The sequence below is a fragment of the Alnus glutinosa genome, chromosome 9 (assembly GCF_958979055.1).
Source record: "Alnus glutinosa chromosome 9, dhAlnGlut1.1, whole genome shotgun sequence".
Classification (NCBI taxonomy): Eukaryota; Viridiplantae; Streptophyta; class Magnoliopsida; order Fagales; family Betulaceae; genus Alnus; species Alnus glutinosa.
In genome coordinates, this window is record NC_084894.1 from 3,675,654 (window position 1) to 3,696,622 (window position 20,969).

At 33.8% G+C, this 20,969-nt stretch overlaps 2 protein-coding genes across 3 annotated transcripts; one reads left to right on the forward strand and one right to left on the reverse strand.

Annotated features, from left to right (window-relative positions):
* The first annotated feature begins 1,225 nt into the window (after window positions 1-1,225).
* On the forward strand, window positions 1,226-7,879 carry LOC133877784 (transcription initiation factor IIB). Of its 2 annotated transcripts, none has more exons than XM_062316196.1 (7): window positions 1,226-1,737; window positions 3,643-3,697; window positions 5,356-5,485; window positions 5,563-5,693; window positions 6,014-6,102; window positions 6,960-7,036; window positions 7,118-7,879. In XM_062316196.1, the coding sequence occupies exons 1-7, from the start codon at window positions 1,385-1,387 to the stop codon at window positions 7,249-7,251; spliced, it is 969 nt and encodes a 322-aa protein (XP_062172180.1). In that variant the 5' UTR covers window positions 1,226-1,384; the 3' UTR covers window positions 7,252-7,879. The 2 variants fall into 2 exon arrangements, with proteins under 2 accessions (XP_062172180.1, XP_062172181.1); XM_062316197.1 differs by having other exon boundaries at window positions 1,227-1,737; window positions 3,673-3,697.
* A 4,870-nt stretch (window positions 7,880-12,749) lies between these two features.
* LOC133877717 (protein neprosin-like) lies at window positions 12,750-14,915 on the reverse strand. Its single transcript, XM_062316099.1, has 7 exons — window positions 14,760-14,915; window positions 14,223-14,309; window positions 13,948-14,136; window positions 13,675-13,833; window positions 13,531-13,584; window positions 13,264-13,404; window positions 12,750-13,139 (listed from the first exon to the last, which is right to left on the reverse strand). The coding sequence occupies exons 1-7, from the start codon at window positions 14,913-14,915 to the stop codon at window positions 12,750-12,752; spliced, it is 1,176 nt and encodes a 391-aa protein (XP_062172083.1).
* Between the last annotated feature and the right edge of the window lie 6,054 nt (window positions 14,916-20,969).

Sequence of the window (20,969 nt, forward strand, 5' to 3'; positions counted from 1 at the left end):
CCATCTAATTTATCAACATTACACTCGATTTCACATTTAAATAAGCGGGGTGTTATGTTAAAGACGCGGCTTACCCAGCATGCTTAAGGTCCGATTATGTTTACGATTTCAAAAAGTGTGATTTAAAAATATGCAATTTGAAAAAGTGATTTTCAAAAACGCAATTAAGCGTTTGGTAAAGTCTCAGTTTGACCTTTAAAATTTCAAGTTAGCCTTTTAAAATTTTACGTTTTAAAAAAAGCATATCATTGCATGCGATTTGAAAAAACAATTTTTTATATTTTCAAATCGCAATTTTTTAAAAATGTAATTCCTAAACGGTTTATTTTCTGTGATTTAGTTTAAAATCGCACTTTTTCTTTACGAAATTGTAATTCTAAACTCACAATTAATCGAGGCTCAATCCAGCTAGGCCTTAAGAAGTGGCCTAACCCGTGCACCTAGCATGGGCTCAACCCAGCTAGGATTTAAAGACATGGCCAAACCCGTGCACCTCGCCTTGGCTCAACTCATCTAGTCCTTAAAGATGTGGGAAAATGTTAAAATTACAACTCCTACCCAATTATTGCACAACCCCAAGGCACATTAGGGTGTGACCTATTGTGTGGACCTCACTTCAATGTACCTTGGGGTTGTACAATAGTTAGGTGGGGGTTATATGTGTATCAATGCCCAAAGACGTGACCTAACCTCGCGCGCCTAACCTGGACTCAACCCGGCTAGGCTTTAAAGAAGTGGCCTAACCTGCGCACCTCAAGATGACCGGCCAAAAAGGATTCTATATTAATAATTGTAATACTTTAAAGATTTTTTTAATTAATTTAATTAATATTTTAAACGCTTACTTTCAAAAAGTCTTCATTAATAAGTAAATAAATAAGACCCAATAAATTAAATAGTTAATTACAACTCTATTTATTCTAAAAAGTTAAGTTAATAAAATAAATAATTGATATTTTAACTTTTGACATTAAAATTTAAAATGTCAAAAAGCTTGTATGAATAATATTATTATTGCTAATTTGGTTTATTTTTAATCTTAAAAGAAATGAAGATAATTGGATAAACACAATGTTTTATTGTTGTCATCTGGGTATGAATGGAAGCATAAACGTCAACAAAGTAATAATAATAATAATAATAAAAAATAAAAAAGATAACGAAACTTAAGACCCAAGTAATGAAACTGAGAAACAAAGCTGATCGACAGTTATATATATATTTAGAGAAGAAGAGAATTAAGAAACCGACAACATTTCTGGGACCCAAAAGGCTGATTCTCTTGCATGACATCATTGGGCTGAAGAAGAAGAGAAGATAACGATCCTCTCTGGGAAGCCGCACGGCCAAGAGAAAGTACTGAAAAAAGGAAGCAAAGCAACACATGGGGGACTCCTACTGTCCGGAGTGCAAGCGGGCGACGGAGGTGGTGTTCGACCACTCGGCGGGGGACACGGTGTGCTCCGAGTGCGGCCTGGTGTTGGAGGCGCACTCCATAGACGAGAAGTCGGAGTGGCGGATCTTCGCTAACGAGTCGGGTGACAACGACCCGGTGCGGGTGGGCGGGCCCTCCAACCCGTTGCTGGCCGACGGTGGGCTCTCCACGGTGATTTCGAGGCCCAATGGGGCGTCCGGGGACTTCTTGTCGTCCTCGTTGGGCCGCTGGCAGAACCGCGGCTCCAACCCGGACCGTTCGCTCATTCAGGCTTTCAAGGCCATTGCCACCATGTCTGACAGGTCTCTCTCTCTCTCTCTCTCTCTTTCTGGTTTTTAGTTTTCTGGTGTGAAAATGATGGAAAATGAGAGGACGATTTTAGAATTTCGGTTGTTTTTCTTGCTTCTCGGATTTGAAACTTTCCGTTCAACGTTTAGATAGTCATCTACTCATCTCTGCGTGTCTGTGTGTGTGTGCGCGATTAAGGTGGTTCTTTGTTTCTTTGGTGAGAAAGTGAAGGAAAATTAATAAGCTTTTAGAATTCCGGGTTTTATTTTTTATTTTTATTTCTTGAATTTGAAACTCTCCGTGCAACTTTTAGATAGTCGTAGTCTCTCTCTGATAACGGTGATTTTGTGTTTTGTTGATGAGAAAGTGAGGGAAAAGGAGATAGAGCTTTAGAATTGCCCATGCAACTTTTAGGTAATCATAGTCTGTGTGTTTCTCGGATAATGGTGATTTCGTGTTTGGTTCAACAGAAAGTGAGGGAAAATGAGAGTGGAATATGCTCTCTCCGTCTCCCTCCCTGTGTCTCTGATAACGGTTAAGTTTTGTTTGGATGTGGAGAAAGTGAGGAAAAATGAGAGAAAACCTTCAATTTCTGTGTTTCTATTGATTGTCGCAATCAATTTTTTATTTTTTTTGGCAAAAAAAAAAAAGAAAAAAAAGAGAGAAGAAGATGGAGCTTTATAAGGATTAGACTCTGTGTGTTTGGTAGGTGAGGAAGTGAGGGGGAAAGAAAGAGAGAGTTTCTGAATTTTGTGTTTTGGCCTTTTTGAATGTGAAAAAGTATAATGCGCTTAGCTGAGAAGAAAGAATTTTCAACTGAGGCCTTTTTAATTTTCTGTTTGGTTGGTGAGAAAATTGAGGTGAAGCAAATTTTACAAACGGAAAGAGTGTTATATTTTAGGTTATTTCGGTTTTCCCCAAGAAACGAAAATTGTTATTGATTAGATCACGTTATGAGTTGGGTATATATCCCATCTGGATAAGGGAAGATGACTTTATAGGTTTTTTTAAGGAACTGATTTTGGATTTTACTGTTGCTTCTCTCTCTCTCTCTCATAACCTGTTTGCTCGGTGAGAAAAGTGGTGGAAGAGAATAGAAAATTTGGTGGGTCCCTTGTCTTTTTTTATTTTTTATTTTTTTATTTTTTAAAATTTTAAAATTTAAATTTTTTGTTCATGAGAATTAAGTTTTATACTACTCAAGTTGGTACATTATTTAATTGGGCTGATTGAGTAGGAGTTTCTTTAATTGTTTTCTTCATTTTTGTCAGATCCATTCAAACGTTATGACTTTTCTTCTTCTTTTTATAATATTTCTTGGGAGGTAAAAATTATTCCATGTTCATGACTTTGATAATTCTTTGAGTGACAGTGGTAGATTTTTTATTATTATTTTTTTAAATTCGAGCAGTTGATTTATTTTCTTTCTATTTCTGTAATTTTAAGATTCCAATTATTTCAACAGAAGATAAATTTCTGCATTGAATTGAGAATAATTTGCTAAATGCAATATAAAATATAAAATTGCTATTCCATTGGCTCATTTTGTTAATCAAATAATTTTTTTTAAAGGACTTTCACTTTGGACAATTTTGGTTACGACTGGATTGGGTTTTGTACAGAGCAATGGAGCATAAGTATCTGGTTTCTATATCAGGCAACATGTTCTTTATTTCTACATGCATGTGTGACATATCTTTGGAGTTGAAATGTCACCTTTTAGTGAATAGAATGATATGGCGATGTTTGGTATGTGGATTGCAGAATGATGTTCAATTTCTGAGAATGAACAAATTGAACTTCTTGTTCTTTTTCTTCTATAAATGAAATATCGAAATTAGATGCTTGTTCTACTCTTATCGGAAATTGCAGTTCTATATTTACTGATGCAAATCTTCTCCCCAAAAAACAAAATTTAGAAAGCCTGATGCAAGAATTTGGTATTTCAGGTTGGGCCTTGTTGCAACCATAAAGGTATGATATAGTTACAAATGATTGTTTACTTTCAAAATGTTCATACGTTATCCATATCATTGTTTGTCATTGTTGTTTCTTTGTGATTATGCATGGCTTAATATGCATATTGCTCTATTTGAATTTCATCATACATGCTTATGGTTCTTATCATCCTCTTCTCTTTTCTTTTTTATCCTGGCCATTACTTCGTAATAGCCTAATAGGATTGTTGACTTTTAGGAAAGTCTGCTGAATACACAGAGGATAAAAGGCCGAAAGTAGATAGAGAATTATGCATTCATGGTTATTTCAGAAGCTTGATATATCTAATATTGTGGTTTTGCTGCTTCAAACACATGGTTATATGATACTTTCATTAATAGGATGTTATGGAAGGGCCCAATTGTGATTGGGGCTATTGAAGGGCAATCATCTCATGTGGTTGAATGATTCAGCGAGTTCCATTTCAAGAGCAAGCATACCCATTGTTATGGCATTATCAATCCTGACACATAGTTCAGATTTCAGTTGCAACTAAAGAGTGATTCAGATGGACCATTGGTGATCTTATGCATCCAAATTCGGACTCGGATTTAACATGTTATTGATGAATGGGAGTATGAAAGATGGGCATGCACATAGTTCAGATTTCAGTCAAAACCAACCAAGAGTGATTCAGATGGACCATTGGTGACCTTGAATTTGTCATATAGGCATTCAAATTCCATCTAGGATTTCAGTCCTAAAATATCTTGCTGATGAAGGGGAAAAAAATCAAGGATGGACATGGTACTCTTTAGCAGAAACTTTTTTTTTTGGGGGGGGGGGGAATTGAGTATCATATATGCTTATAACTTACCAGATTTAATTGTGGATTATTAATTCCTATAAAAAAAAATTGCAAGTAGGTTAAAAGGTAAAAGATTGCAAAATTGTTTTCTTAATAAGGAAACATGGTGTCTTGACAAAAATACCAATAAATCAGCATAGTATCTGTTTCTGGGACAATGTCTTGAAACCTTTGGCAATTTTTCATCTGACATTTTGAGACTTAGAGCCTGAATATCAAACAGGGTGCCTCAAAAGGATATCTTGGTCATATGTGCTAGGCATTAGACTTGAAAGTCTTAAGTGGTTCACTTGTTTAATTCCTATATTATAAACTCTCCTCATGTTGATCGGCATGATTGGTACTGTGAACAGAAGATTTCTGAGGTGTCATGAAGACTGTTTTTATTTTTTCAACTTGCTTGATACTTTTTTTTTTTTTTAAAAAAAAAAAAAAAATGAACTTGCTTGATGATGCTAGTTGAAGTGTCCTTTTTACGTGATTTTGCTTGTATTTTGGTTACATCTATTTTCTTTAATCATGACAAAGGGTATTATTGGAAACCCAACGCTTGGAAAGTTGGTGGTCACACTTCTTGATGTGAAATTTGCACTGTAATCATGCTGAAATACCAAATCTATTCTTCTACTAGTTTATTGTTATCTGAAAGAATATTGGGAACCTGTCTTTCTTTTAATATAGTCTTATCCCAAAACTTCTTTCTCAATTTTCTTATATTTCAAATTGTTTTCCTCATATTTAGCATGTTTCCTGAATGACTACTTTTGTCTCTGATTTTGAAGTGGCTTTGGCTCATTCTTGGTATATTGTGTAATTTTGATTTAAGGATCGAGCAAATGAAATATATAAGAAAGTAGAAGATCAAAAACCTCTCAGAGGACGAAATCAGGATGCAATTTTGGCTGCTTGCCTCTATATTGCTTGTCGTCAAGAAGACAAGGCCCGCACTGTGAAAGGTATAGTGATCATCTCTTGATTTGTGACTTTATCTTTCTTTGTGCATATGGAAGTTCCTGAACTGTCTTCCAATCAGAAATTTGTTCTGTTGCTAATGGAGCCACAAAGAAGGAAATTGGCCGTGCAAAAGAGTATATTGTGAAACAACTAGAAGTAGAAATGGGTCAATCCATGGAAATGGGAACCATACATGCCGGGGACTTTCTGGTGAGTTTGCGGTGAAGTGATATTCTGTAGAGGAGTGCTAAATACCCACCAATCAAGGCGTGTCACCTTAACCTGTGGGGCCTACTGGACTTGCGCTCCTCGCAACATATGCATGGATTGGGCCCTGCACATGATGCGTGATGCACACTGATTGGTGAGTGACAGAGAAGCACTGACTCAGCAAATGTTGCTAGCACTGTCCTCCTTCTCATCATATCTGTACCAATAGTTTTATTTGTTGCATGTCTTTATTTTTTAAGTATGTCTTACTCTAGATTTTGCTAGAGAAAGCGACATGATCCCCATTTCAAAATCTACAGAGACGTTTTTGCTCCCATCTTGGCATGAATAATCAAGCAGTTAAGGCTGCTCAAGAAGCCGTACAGAAATCTGAAGAGCTTGATATAAGGTCGTTCTGATATTCTTGTCTGCTCTTGCATTTTGAAGAGGTTAAAAAGTTTTTTGTTATGATCTATTGGTAATTCATTTTCTTTCTGTCTATATTTGTTTATTTATTATTTAGAAAATAGTGAGACTTTGCGCCAAATGGGCTCTGCAACATTTGGGGATCAGATGGGCTTAGGATAATTCTCAACTCAAAACACCCCTGTTGTTGCAAATATTTTGATCATTGGTGTTTTGCTTATCGCAAAAGAAAAAAGTTCGCTCATTGGTGTTTTACCAATACGGAGCCATGTGCTCTGCCGCACTACTTGCACCATTATCTAGTGGATGGGGGGATGCTATCAGATGAAAATGAAATGTCCTTTATCATATAAATAAGACCCCTATAACTTGATTGAAGACAGTAGAGGTGGCTATGAAAGTCTGAAGTGGGGTTTGGATGTTGACTGATATTGGCATGCAACTGGAAATCTTAAAACCCTGTCTTGTCTGCTATCTCTACCATGTGCAGTGTCTATGGTATATTTTCTTTATTATAGACATACATCTTCAATTGCATTTGATTTCGCCAAAGTTTGCTTAACTTTTAAAAGTTAATTAACAAAATACAGGGGGATATGAAGCTATAATCTTCTAAGTCTTGTCCTTTCTATTGAAACCCAGTCCTTGCGAAACTGGGGTGAACTTGACAATTTCTTGAGTGGTGAAAAGTTTTACTTTATCTGAAGTAAAAACTTTGGATTTGTCGGATTTCAGATAATTCATAGACAAAATTCAAAATTTTAATAATAATAATGATAATAAGATGGCTTCTAGAAAGCTTTAAAAACACCACCATTTTTCGGGTTTATGTTTTTGCAGGAGGAGCCCCATATCGATTGCAGCAGCTGTAATTTACATGATAACTCAGCTGTCGGATGACAAGAAACTTCTCAAAGGTTAGAAAGATAAATTTGATAGTACTCATCCTAGTTACTAACTCAACGAAGATTACAAACACTGAAGTAATGTGGGTGCAGATGTGTCTCTTGCCACCGGGGTGGCTGAAGGGACGATCAGGAATTCGTACAAGGACCTTTATCCCCACATTGCGAGGCTAATACCAAGTTGGTATGCCAAGGAGGAAGACCTCAAGAACCTCTGCAGCCCATAGAATATATAACAACAGTTGCATGCTTTGCAGCATTTTTTATTTAGATGCCGCTTCTGTTGTTTTGGACATGTAAGAACTTTTTCTGCTCCTAGATTATCTGGCTTCTAACTTGTATTTCCGAGTTACTTAGTCTCACTCAAATTAGGTGCCAAGCCTACCAATGAAGTGCTTTCATCTGATGTGGCAAGATCCATTTTCTTTTGTGTTGTTTTGCTTTGGAGGGTGAAGCACTTGAACCTTAAAGGTTGGGTTGTGTAGCTAATTTTGTAATTTGGTGGAAGGGAAAAGTTAGAGCTTGACAGTGTTCAGTAATGCTAGAAACCATATTTTTATCTTACAATGCTGACCTGGCAGACTGGTAGTTCCAACCAACTTTTGGTTCAGTACTTGTTAAAAAAAAATAAAAAAAATTCAAGGGTTGGTTGAGACTGTCATATCAGCATTATAAGATAATTGTAGGATAAAAATGTGGTATATAACATTAAACTTTCTTTTCTTCTTGTAATTTGGTGGGCGGGGGAAAATTTTGGAGACTGGTATATAACATTAATCCATGTGATTGCTGCACATTTAGAGCCACTTTAAACAGCTTTAATTTTTTGTTTCATAGTGATTTTCTTTGTACCAAGATGCTTGTGATTTATTTTATTGTAGTACTTTTATACTCCATTTGTTTGCTTGTTGAAATCTTATGACCTTTGTAGTTGGGTGGCTTACATAGTACCATACCAGCTCAGATTGGTAGATCTTAGGTCCACACTCGGCCTAAAAAATAATAGGCCAGGCAGTGAGGATTAACAAAGTGAGTTCAGGGTATTATTAGAGAAATTTGGTTATCTTTCTTGAAATATTTGGCCTATTTCCAAATTTACTCCAGTAAAACAAAGTGAAAAGGTCATTCATATGGCCTATTTTCAGGTGTTGTTAAGTTTTACCATGCATTGTCATGTATATATATATACTAGGGTGTGTGCCCTATTTCCTTCTTTATTAATGTAATCTCACTTTTTTTTTTTTAAAAGAAAAAAGAAAGAAAGAAAGAAAGAATGTCATCTTTAGTTGCTCTTAGGCAGGTAAATGAACAAAGTGACTTGCGGATATGCTTAGGTTCGGCTCAGATTAATTTGGCTTGGCTTGAGATTAATTCATTTATTAAATGAATAGAACTTAACTAATTTTTCAAACTCGTTTCTTAAATGAGTCGAACTCGTATAATGGATATAGCTTAAATTATTATAATTATGAGTCTTGATATATGTGTATGTGTGTGTAGTGAATGTATCGATTCGAGATTATATTGTTTAATATTCGAGTTAAAAATAAATGAATAAAGTTAATTGAGTAGGTCATGAAGAAGTTTGAGTTCGTTTGAAAAATAAATGAACGAAGTTTGAACAGATTATTTAGCTTAATAATAAGCTCGATTTCGAAAAAAAATTAAATGAATCGAATTTGAAAAAAAATTAATATTTCATTTGTTACATTAATTCACAATATAGGTTTACAATAATGTAATTACATTAATTTGCACATACTAAAAGCGGTGCACATAGAAAGTAATTACATTTGCATCTTGAAACAAATGAAAATTACATTTCCACCTACTAACTATACATTTTCTAGAAAAAAAAGAAAAAAGAAAAGCGATTAAAGATAGGGAAAATGCAAATTAAGCAAAAAAAAAAAAAAAAAAAAAAAAAGAAAAAAAAAAAGAAGAAGAAAAGAAAAGAAAAAAGCACCGAGATACCATCACTTATTTAGACAAAAATTAGCTACAAACTAATTGCAGCCAACCAAAATTTTTTGGGAGTCATAGCAAATGTGTCAAGAAAGACTTTGCACCGATGAGAAATGTTATATACTTTTTGACGTGGCACTCAAAATTACAATTAAATTTTGAATGAATTATTATTAAATTTTGAATTTAATGGTAATTTTAAGTGCTGCATTACGAATTTTGAACTTGAGAATGTGAAAATAGGGGTGTGTAGCATTTTTGTTGCAGCAATTGCTATACGTAACATGTAGAAAATTAGAAATCATTAAGGTCACTAAATATAGTCAGGGCCAAGGAATGCAACACGTTGAATCCAGCTATCGAAAAGGCCAAAGCCAGTGACCAAACTACATATTGGCCGAGGTGGGCCATGACATCTCTTGATTTTTAAAATTTCTCTTAATTTTTTTTGTTTAAGTTATATATATATATAGGTTTAAAAATTAGGGTTTGCCCTTATCCTCATTCATACTTTTTTCATTTTTTAAAGGAATTTTTTTTGGTTCTGTTCTAGACTAAAATGGCATTAACCACCTTATTGCAAGCACACGAAATAGGAGTATAGGACTAGAAAAAGGAGAGGATTCATCCGATCCATTTAATATCAAAGATATTACCAAAGAATTTGCTCATAGCTAGCTGTTCGTCCAACCTTTAACCCTATTTATTTTCTGTTTTTTTTTGTCTTTTTCTTTTCTTTTATCTTTTAAATTGCCAAAAAAAAGTAATACCATAATGAATAATCATGTGGAATAGAAAATGAAGCCTTTAAAAAAATGTCATTGTTTTAAAATGAAAACCTCTTCCTCTCTCAATTTGATTGCGTGGATTTATCTCCTTCCCCTTATTCCCAATTAATCTGTCGAAAAGGAAAAAAATTATCCACCTTGAAATGGTTCATTTAATGCTTATTGTTTTTTATCATTGATTAGCTAGTAAGTGGTTGGTCTTTTTATATGTGCTAAGTCCTGGTTAATTTTTTGAGTGTGAGATTGGATTGGCTATTTCCTAGTGGCAAATATATGGATGATCAGTGGTAAATGAATTAATATGGACATGATCGACATAAGTCTACTAAATAAAATTAGTGTCCCAGATCGATCTCCACGTACATGTTAACTTGTAAGAGTTGTTAACTTGTTAATTAGGCTATTTAAGCATTTGAGATGAAGGCACAGAAAATGAGTCATTTCCTCTTTCTTGTCTTGGCTAGCTAGTTGGCTGTGTGCATGAGTGAGTGAGTGAGGCATTAATTAGCGCAACTCGATCAGCCATGAACAAGTACTACTCCTGCGTTCAGGTCATGATCAATGGCTTCAAGAATATTCAGACGCTGCAAAAAACCCATTGTAAGTCCAAAGACGACGATGATCTTGGCCTCCAACACGTCCCTGCAGTCAATGGAGAGTTCCAATGGCTCTACTTTCGGATCAACTATTTCGGCACCACACTACTCTACTTTTGCAACATGTTGATCATGTGGTGGCTGCAACTGGGCGGACATGGGGTACAAGCTGTAAATAACTCGATCACATTTAATTAATTTTCTTTTTAATTCTAAGCAATTACTATTTATCCACTTGATTATGATCGATCTGAATATGGATTTGGTAGTGATGATATATATATATATATGCTCATTTCAATGCCCAATGATTCATCCATTCGAGTATATATATTTATGCAACTGCCTGCATCCAATTTTTCTAGTACTGTAATTAAAATATTGAATTTAGAGTTTTTTTTTTTTTTTTTTAATTAAACTTGTTATATATAGATATTTTTTAAATAAAATACTTTAAAATTTTATTATTTCCATATCATATGTGAAATGTATAATTAATAGAAAATGAAGAATTCATAATTGATGAAGAGGTACAAATTTAAACCATTAATTTAGAATTTACCGTTTGGTTAGAATAGATTATTTGTAAACATGTAAACTCGATCTGTGATGAGAATTTATTTTAAAATAATTTCACGTGAAAATTATAAGATTGGAAACTGATAAAAGGAAAAAAAAAAAAAATTCAAGATTTAATTTATTGATATTAATTAGAACATTAATCTAAGGTTCTGAAATAACTTGAATTTTAATATGCAGCTCAAATGTGTAAATTATATTGGTCGATCAATCACGACTTGATGCATGCATATTTCTTAATTAGTCCAAGCATAATTTGTGGTTTTAACTTGAGATAACTTGGAAACAGAGCATTGAATTATATAATTAGTGGTTTAATTTTAACTTGCATCATTAATTTACTTGGATGCCATAAACATAATTTCCTTTGGCTTGAAACATGTGACCTTGCCTCGATCTCTCTCTCTCTGTTGTATTATTGTAAATATATAGAATAGATTCTGGTAGATTAATGGTGTTGATTTGTACGTGATTGATGGTTGTTATTAGAGTAGTATAGCTAGCTTGTTTGGTGTTCCTTTAATTTGTTTCACGCATGTGCATGGTTTCTTCAGTTTTGTTTTCTGCAGTAAGACATCATATCAGACATATATGCCTAGCCCTTGCAGCTAGTTTCCAGTCTTTCCTGGAGCGTGAGTTTGTACTCAAGTAATGAGATATATATATATATATATACACATCACTCGATCTCATCACCACTATCCTGGCCTCCAAAGTATACAAAACGTGATCCTTCATAGCATTTCGTCCATAAATTAAAATTACTCGGGTCAAATTGGCTTCGTTGGGTTCCTTTGGCACATCATAAGTTTAGCCTTGCAAATTTAACCGATACTGTGTGTATATATATATATATATTGTTGTTGATAGGTAAAAATGTTTTAGAATACATTTGTACTTAAATCTTGTAATTAATTCTAACACAATCTTAAATTATTTATTGCAGGCTTGTCGGATCATATACTTCATAACTTTTTCTGTCCTTTTTACGGGAGTTTCGGGAATGCAAAACCATGATGATCATCGATGGGCTCAATCCCCTGATAATGATAATCAATCCCCTGATAATGATAATAAGTACTACTGGAAGATTGGTATTATTTTTTGTGTCCTTGGGGGCGTGATATCCCTAATAGGCTTGGGATTACGTTATTTATGGCTTTCTTACATGCGTGGGGAGCCAAGGCGGATGATAGAAAGGTTACCAAGTCTAGAGTTTTCCTCTGGGGCAGTGGGTGCCTTTGAAACCACTCATTGTGGAATATGTCAAATGGAGTTGGTAGAAGGGGACAGCCTACGCATGCTGCCATGCGCACACATCTTCCATACATAGTGTCTCGTGGACATGGTGGCTATAGGGAGAAGGGCTGATTGTCCTGAATGTCGTCGCACTTTTGGGACAATCACCCCAGCATATCTATAGGTGTCTTGGACTAGTTTGTTGGCACAACTAGGGTAGCTATTGTTGGGAAAAACCAGTGTCCTAAATTCTAATTTATTTGCATGGTATTTTAGTTTGTAATAAAGTAAGTTGTTTTTTCACCGTTTTATTAATGAACTTTGAGCATATACAAAAAGTAGATGAGTCTTATCTAAACTATAAAAATAACGTTAGCGGCAACTTATCTAACCAATAAGATGAAAGAAACAAAATAGCCAATGGTCCAACTTATTTTAAATTTTAAATATTGGTTAAGAACAAACAAATTATGGTCGCATAAAATATCAATAATTAGAGAAAACTCATTATTATATTATTAAAATGATCAGAAGTTATACATACTATTGTAGTCTCCATCAAGCTCCTTTGATTCCGCCAGGACCATCATAAAAAATAATACGTCTCCAATATTCATCATAATAGCCAAAATCATGAATATTGTATGCATGTGGATTAGACGCGTACACCTCTGTATCGATTGGATTGACAAAATGAAACTTTGCATTCTCATATGCAGCAGCAATTCCCCGACTATAAGCAATATATCCTGCATTCATCAGGCCACTACCCATAGGGGGACTAGGCTGATCTAGTGGACTATAAACTTCTCCTCCCCAATCGGCTTGATTCCCAAACTCACTCAATTTCCCAAATAGTGCCGGGGGCCAAAAACCAATTACAGAATTCTCCTCATCAAAGTATAATGTCCATACAAATTTTGTTGAATTTGGCCCGCCATGTATTTCCTACCACGTGATAGTAAGTTAATAATGAAACAAAATTTAGGGTAAACAAGTATAAGAACATATATTCATGGCTTTTTTTCTTCTTCTTTTTTCCCCATGGATTTGTTGAGTAATAATTTCATACCTTATTGATTCGCAATTTAATGGAAAATTGTTTTCCACCTACAACAGAAATCTCTTTTGTCGCCCAACCTAGAGGTATTTGAGAATTTATTTGCACATATCCAGGACAATGTTGATTGAAACACTGTGTTCTTCCATCAATCTGGTAGAATGAGTTCATGAAATAAAAGATTTTTCAATCAATAGAAAAAGAATTAAATATAAATCATTTAATTTGTTACAAATAATTACAAAAATGAAATTACTAACACAATCTACAAAAACCCACCGTGATGTGAGCAAATAGCCGTGTCTGGTTGTCTTTGAACAGTAAAGGATTTACCTAAAAATAAATTTGCTCAGTATGTTAGTCTGCTAGGATATAAGAAAATTCTTTAACAAAAGGATATGATATCTTAAATTAGAGAATTACCGTGAAACCTGTTTTTATGGTGTCAAAACCATTTGAAAGTGCCATCCGGAATTCACTATACTGAGATTCAATGACTCCTTTTGCATTATATAAGCTAAAATATGATTCAATTCCAACAAGCTTCCTATTGGGGTCAGTTTTTGTTCGAAGTATTGCATACTGCATGAGATAATCATATTGTTAAGTCAGTTGCATCACTAATACTAGGGTAGATTCACTAACAAAGAAATAGTACATTTTTTCCGAGCACAACAAAAAAAAAGTTGTACTTACATGATGTCCAGGTTCTTCATCTATATTTGAAGAATATATTGTTGAAAGCATTTTTGCTCTTGCCAAGTCATCTTTATTGATTCTTATTATAGGAACTGTTCCATAAGGACATCCTGCACCTTTTAGCCCAATATTTAATGGTAAATTCCTTTTGGATCTCATTCCTTCTACAAACAACTTATGTTTCATCTGTAATGACACTCTTGAAAGGTTAGAGCGATATCAATTGTACCAGTTAGCATCGAAAAAGAAAAGGTTTGCAATAATTGTTCAACCTCAAATGTAGTATTCTTCCAAAAAGGATGATCAAACCCAGGTTGTTTGTAGAAATCAATACAGTCGTATATATCTCCATCTCTTGTCTGCAGATGTCAAATCAAATCAAAATTATGTGTATGTTTGTTGGATCTCATAACAATTTAGTTTGTAAAAAAAATTGGAATTTTAATTGCCGAAATTTTCTTGGATGTATTTGAAATGCCTATTTTACCTTTTACCTTACTTTAGCCAATAAATTAAAAGAGGTATCAAACATACTCAAAGTCTAATAACATGAAATAAAATAGGATATATCAATTATGTTTATGGCATCAAATTATATTATTAAGATTATGCATGGCTTGAGCCCATGCATGACTCGAGCCCATGCATGACTCTCAATCTCCTATGTAGAGGTGTTTGGATAGGGAGTTTGATTTTTATTATGATTAGCTTAGTCATAACTATCATAAGTTCAATATCTTATGCAAAATATTAACAAATCTACTTAGAAACGAAGAATTAAAAGAATATATAGCTTCCAAAAATCTTACTTGAATACTTTTAATTGCAGACTTCTTAAGATTTATAAGTCGCTTCTGGAATTTCAATTCTTCCTTTAAAGATAATCCCCAGTCCGCTTCAACCAAATTGTTGCTAAGATGGAGAAAGCACAGGAAGAAAACTATTAAGTTCACCTTTGCCACCATGGTCGATAAATAGGTTTGCCACATATAAGTTTGCAGGTTTAAAGCGCATAGACACAAATACATATATATATCCTAGAAAACACACACACACATGCATGTATATAGGAAATGACATTAGATGGCAAGTAGGTAAACCATATGTATTGGAGAAATGATTATTGTACAACTTAAAAAACCTTTTTTCAAACTAACCATTGGATTTGTTTTCTTACAAGTAGATCCTACACATCTAATGGTTTATTTTTTTAAAAAAATGGTTAGAGTTGTACGAAAGTTGTAAATGCATCATTTCTCTATATATTGTATAGCCTTAATATGCAAACTGTATTAATTACAATATTTATTGGATTACCAAGTAATAATGACATTAATGAAGAAAGATAAAGCGTATGAATTGTCCAGCCTTAAACATACCACCTGCATTGATTATAGAGGTTATAATAAGATTGTCAAATAATAATGACAATAGAGAAATGATTATCCTACATTTTTCATACACTTATCCAACATCTCATCCTACATGGCGCATCATTTTTTTTATTTTATTTTTTCATTTTGTGGGAGATAGAATGAATAAAAAATAAAAAAGAAAAAAAAGGACTCCACACAGGGCCGGCTCGATAAATTTTAAGGCCTAAGGCGACAAGTTTAAGTAATGTCATTTTCTTATACTTAAATATTAATTAAATTAAATTTATTTTAATATTTATGTTATTTTTTTTATTAGATATAGAATGGCTTATCACTTAATTCAAAGTCATGCAATAATAAGATTTAAAGAAAAATAAAGAGAAAAGTGAAAATAAGTTATATAAAAATTGATTTGTAATAGAACATAATGCGAAAAAAATTGTTGGACATTGAAGACTCACCGATGATGTAATTCTATCTATTATGCACGACGCAAACATTGAAAATTTATACACTTTGAAGACTTATCATATTTTTCTAAACATTCAATTCAAATAAACGTTGGAGAAAAAATTATGCACGTGAGACTAATTTAATGAATATAAAAATAGGGCTTTTAAAAATAGTAAATAAGTGATACTTTTCAAGAATTTATGGATTTTTTTCTTTCCTGAACATGAATAATGAGACTTTCAATTTATAATTACTTTTACCACAATAGATGACCTTAATTAGAAATTATTTATTAGATTTTTACCATATTAGAGTCTTAAAATTTGTTTTGGCAATAATCTGTATTGTACAATTATTAAGTGGGGGTCTTAATTAAAGAGTATTTTATTAACTTTTTATTATATTAGTATCTGTATGATGTATAGGCCTTAAAACGAATTTTTGAGCCTTGATTTTTTTTTTTTTTTTTAAAAAAAAATATTTATTGTATAATTATTAGCCGGGGGCCTTATTCACTTGGGGGACTTAGGCGACCGCCTAAGTCGCCTAAAGCTCGAGCCACCCATGATTCCACGTAGGATGAAGTGTGGGAGAGGTGTATGAAAGATGTAGGAGAATTATTTCTCGTGACAATAATGAAAATGATGATTATAATTTTTTAGAATAATTACATTTTTTTTCCCATGAACTACCAACCTAAGTCAATCTGCCCCCATGAACTGACACTCTTACCACCGGGCCGCATCGAGTTACCATTTACTTACCAAAACCCTCTCATTCCATCAGTCAACCTCGTTAAATCAGATGGTTCAGGCATCACATGCGAAGCACATGCATTTTTATTCAGTTTTCTCCCTATTTTGCCCTCGCAGTCAAGGGTTAAGAAAGAAATAGTTGGTAAGAAATATAGTGTAGCTAAACAGTAGAGAAGGATGTCCTCATAAACATGCTAGGAAACATCTGAAAACCACAAAAAATGACTATTCACATATTTACAATGGCCAACTCAACAAAGAGAGCAAATTTCCGCCAGTAACACATGCTATTATTACATAAACACTTATAGAGAAATAATCAATGTCTCAACTGGCCTTAGAATCCAGAACATCCACAAAAGTGAAACAAAAGCAAAGCCCAACCGATGTTTCTCTGTGTGTGTGTGTGCAAAATACCACTTTCTCTCTCTTTCTTTTGCCTTTCCCACTTTCCTTTTAACAGAAAATACTATTGATGTTCCATTTTTTCCGTTACACTAGAAGTGGGTCCGACCATGTTTTTTAGTATTGTCAACTCGAGCAACTTCGGCAATGTTAGCCCACGCCATGCTACGAGGCCCACCATCTTCGCAAAAGCTTGCCCTTCACTTCTTTAATCTTTTGTTACAAAGAGACTCAAACACAACACCCGCAAAAAATTCCTTTAGTTGCTATGATCTTCGTGAGTGTTGTGTCTGAGTCTCTTTTCAATAGAGGATTAAAGAAGTGAAGGGCAAGCTTTTGCAAAAATGGTGGTGGGTCTACAGGAGTACTATAACTTGTCATTTGAAATAATTATGAAAGAACAAAGAATGGGAGTTGGTTTTCAAGCATGATTAGATCACGGGGAAAGGTGGGCAACATCCACCTTTGGATGAAAGGTATTTGGTGTCCAGATTTATGCTGCCATACCTCCCTCTCTCTCTCTCTCTCTCTCTCTCTCTCGCAATTCGTTCTACACCGTTGTAGAAGGTCGGCAGCTACCATCGGAATTTGCCAAAATCCACCATCAAGGTTTGCCAGAATCTGCAGCCGGAGTTTGCAGAAATACGCCATCAGAGATTGTCGGAATCCATTACTGGCGTCGTAATACGTTGTCACTGGAGTTCGCCAGAATCCACCATTAGGGTTTGCCGGATATTGCTATCGGAGTTCGCAAGAATACACCACGGGATTATTTTGCTTAATATTTTCGAACAAAAAAAAAATTATGTTGAAACAAATGGAGCTTATAGAAAAAGCAACAAGAAGAACTCCAAGCACTTTAGTGCTCCTTCCTTAAAAAATTATTAAAAAAAGAATTAAAAAACAAATCATTTTAGTGGCCTATATACCAAGTGCTTGTTATGTATACCTTATCTGCAACATTAATATCAACATAATGCTACGACAAATTAAAGCATCCATGTTACCAACTATTCAGGGGATTATGTAAGTGTTTGGAGAACCCCAATTCTTAAATCCAACAAGACCGATCGAGTAATCAGCAACTAGTTTCAGTTTCTTAAACCAAAAGAAATTCAAAAGAAACATAATTACTATCCAATTAATGTCCCTCGTCAATTTAATTATTTATCTTTTTTTTTTTTTTTTAATCTTTTGCTTCGTAATTATATCATTTAACTCTATTTTGCCAAGGAAATAACCTCCAAAATTATGTAACTAGCTAGGAAATAACCATATATATAACAACGTACGTAGCTTGTAAACTTTTTGCTTCTTGTCGTGCAAATTAAGCAAATGCCCACAAGAAGTTAAAAAGAGAGAAAAAAAAAAAAAAAAAAAAAAAAAAAAAAAAGAAAAAAAAAAAAGAAAAAGAAAAAGAAAAAAAAAGATGCCATCTCATTCAACCAATTATCCACCTTCAAATTAATGTGAGATGTGTTGACTGAAAACCTCTTCCTCTCTCAATCTAATTGCGTGGATTTATCTCCTTCCCCTTATTCCCAATTAATCTGTCAAAAAGAAAAAAAATTATCCACCTTGAAATGGTTCATTTAATGCTTATTGTTTTTATTTTTTATTTTTATCATTGATTAGTAAATGGTTGGTCTTTTTATATGTGCTAAATCCAGGTTAATTTTTTGAGTGTGAGATTGGATTGGCTATTTCCCAGTGGCAAATATATGGATGAGTGAGTCATGAGTATATATATATATATATATATATATATATATATATACACGACTAATTTTCGTAAATGATTTTAATAGGTCCATTGGAAATTAATTACTATGGACATGATCGAATTAGTGTCCCAGATCGATCTCCACATGTTAACTTGTTAATTTGGCTATTTAAGCATATGAAATGAATTAAGGCACAGAAAAGGAGTCATTCCCTCTTACTTGTCTTGGCTAGTTGGCTGTGTGCATGAGTGAGTGAGGCATTAATTAGCAACTCGATCAGCCATGAACAAGTACTTCTGCGTTCACGTCATGATCGATGGCTTCAAGAATCAGACGCTGCAAAAAACCCAAAGACGACGATGATCTTGGCCTCCAACACGTTAATTCCTGCAGTCAATGGCCAATGTCACTACTTTCGGATCAACTATTTCGGCACCACACTACTCTACTTTTGCAACATGTTGATCATGTGGTGGCTGCAACTGGGCGGACATGGGGTACAAGCTGTAATTAACTCACATTTAATTAATTTTCTTTTTAATTCTAAGCAATTCCAATTTATCCACTTAATTATGATCTGAATATGGATTTGCTAGTGATGATATAGGCTCATTTCAATGCCCAATGATCCATCCATTCGAGTATATATTTATGCAACGGCCTGCATGCATGCAATTTTTCTAGTGTAATTAAAATATTGAATTTAGAGTTTTTTTTTTAAAAAAAAATTAAACTTGTTATATATAGATATTTTTTAAATAAAATACTTTAAACTTTTATTATTTCCATATCATATGTGAAATGTATAATTAATAGAAAATGAAGAATTCATAATTGATGAAGAGGTACAAATTTAAACCATTAATTTAGAATTTACCGTTTGGTTAGAATAGATTATTTGTAAACATGTAAACTCGATCTGTGATGAGAATTTATTTTAAAATAATTTCACGTGAAAATTATAAGATTGGAAACTGGTAAAAGAAAAAAAAAATAATTTAAGATTTAATTTATTGATATTAATTAGAACAATCTAAGTTCTGAAATAACTTGAATTTTAATATATATGCAGCTCAAATGTGTAAATTATATTGGTCGATCAATCACGACTTGATGCATGCATATTTCTTAATTAGTCCAAGCATAATTTGTGGTTTTAACTTGAGATAACTTGGAAACAGAGCATTGAATTATATAATTAGTCGTTTAATTTTAACTTGCATCATTAATTTACGTGGATGCCATAAACATAAATATAATTTCCTTTGGCTTGAAACATGTGACCTTGCCTCGATCTCTCTCTCTCTGTTGTATTATTGTAAATATATAGAATAGATTCTGGTAGATTAATGGTGTTGATTTGTACGTGATTAATGGTTGTTATTAGAGTAGTATAGCTTGTTTGGTGTTCCTTTAATTTGTTTCACGCATGTGCATGCTTTCTTCAGTTTTGTTTTCTGCAGTACTAAGACATCAGACATATATGCCTAGCCCTTGCAGCTCGTTTCCAGTCTTTCCTGGAGCGTGAGTTTGTACTCAAGTAATGATATACATCACTGTCATCACCTCTATCCTGGCCTCCAAAGTTTACGAAACGTGATCCTTCATAGCATTTGGTCTATAAATTAAAATTGGGTTTTTAGTTAGAAAAATCACGCTACATAGACTTTAAAAAGATGGTAAAAATGAGAGTGATAAATAAAATTACTCGGGTCAAATTGGCTTCGTTGGGTTCCTTTGGCACATCATAAGTTTAGCCTTGCAAATTTAACCGATACTGTGTGTGTGTATTATATATATATATATTGTTGTTGATAAGTAAAAATGTTTTAGAATACATTTGTACTTAATCTTGTAATTAATTCTAACATAATCTTAAATTATTTATTGCAGGCTTGTCGGATCATATACTTCCTAACTTTTTCTGTCCTTTTTATGGGAGTTTCGGGAATACAAAACCATGATGATCATCAACGGGATCAATCCACTGATGATGATAATAAGTACTACCGGAAGATTGGTATTATTTTTTGTGTCCTTGGGGGCGTGATATCCCTAATAGGCTTGGGATTACGTTATTTATGGCATTCTTACATGCATGGGGAGCCAAGGCGGATGATAGAAAGGTTACCAAGTCTAGAGTTTTCCTCTGGGGCAGTGGGTGCCTTTGAAACCACTCATTGTGGAATATGTCAAATGGAGTTGGTAGAAGGGGACAGCCTACGCATGTTGCCATGCGCACACATCTTCCATACACAGTGTCTCGTGGACATGGTGGCTATAGGGAGAAGGGCTGATTGTCCTGA

Bases quoted from the DNA above. Each gene is read 5' to 3' on its own strand.
- LOC133877717 (XM_062316099.1), bottom strand. From the start codon at position 14,915: ATGGTGGCAAAGGTGAACTTAATAGTTTTCTTCCTGTGCTTTCTCCAT. The intron at 14,310-14,759 runs GTAAGATTTTTG...TGACATCTGCAG, and splicing joins CTGCAATTAAAAGTATTCAA to ACAAGAGATGGAGATATATA. The intron at 13,140-13,263 runs GTATGAAATTAT...ATCACGTGGTAG, and splicing joins TTAAATTGCGAATCAATAAG to GAAATACATGGCGGGCCAAA.
- LOC133877784 (XM_062316196.1), top strand. From the start codon at position 1,385: ATGGGGGACTCCTACTGTCCGGAGTGCAAGCGGGCGACGGAGGTGGTG. The intron at 5,486-5,562 runs GTATAGTGATCA...TCTTCCAATCAG, and splicing joins CAAGGCCCGCACTGTGAAAG to AAATTTGTTCTGTTGCTAAT. The intron at 7,037-7,117 runs GTTAGAAAGATA...ATGTGGGTGCAG, and splicing joins TGACAAGAAACTTCTCAAAG to ATGTGTCTCTTGCCACCGGG.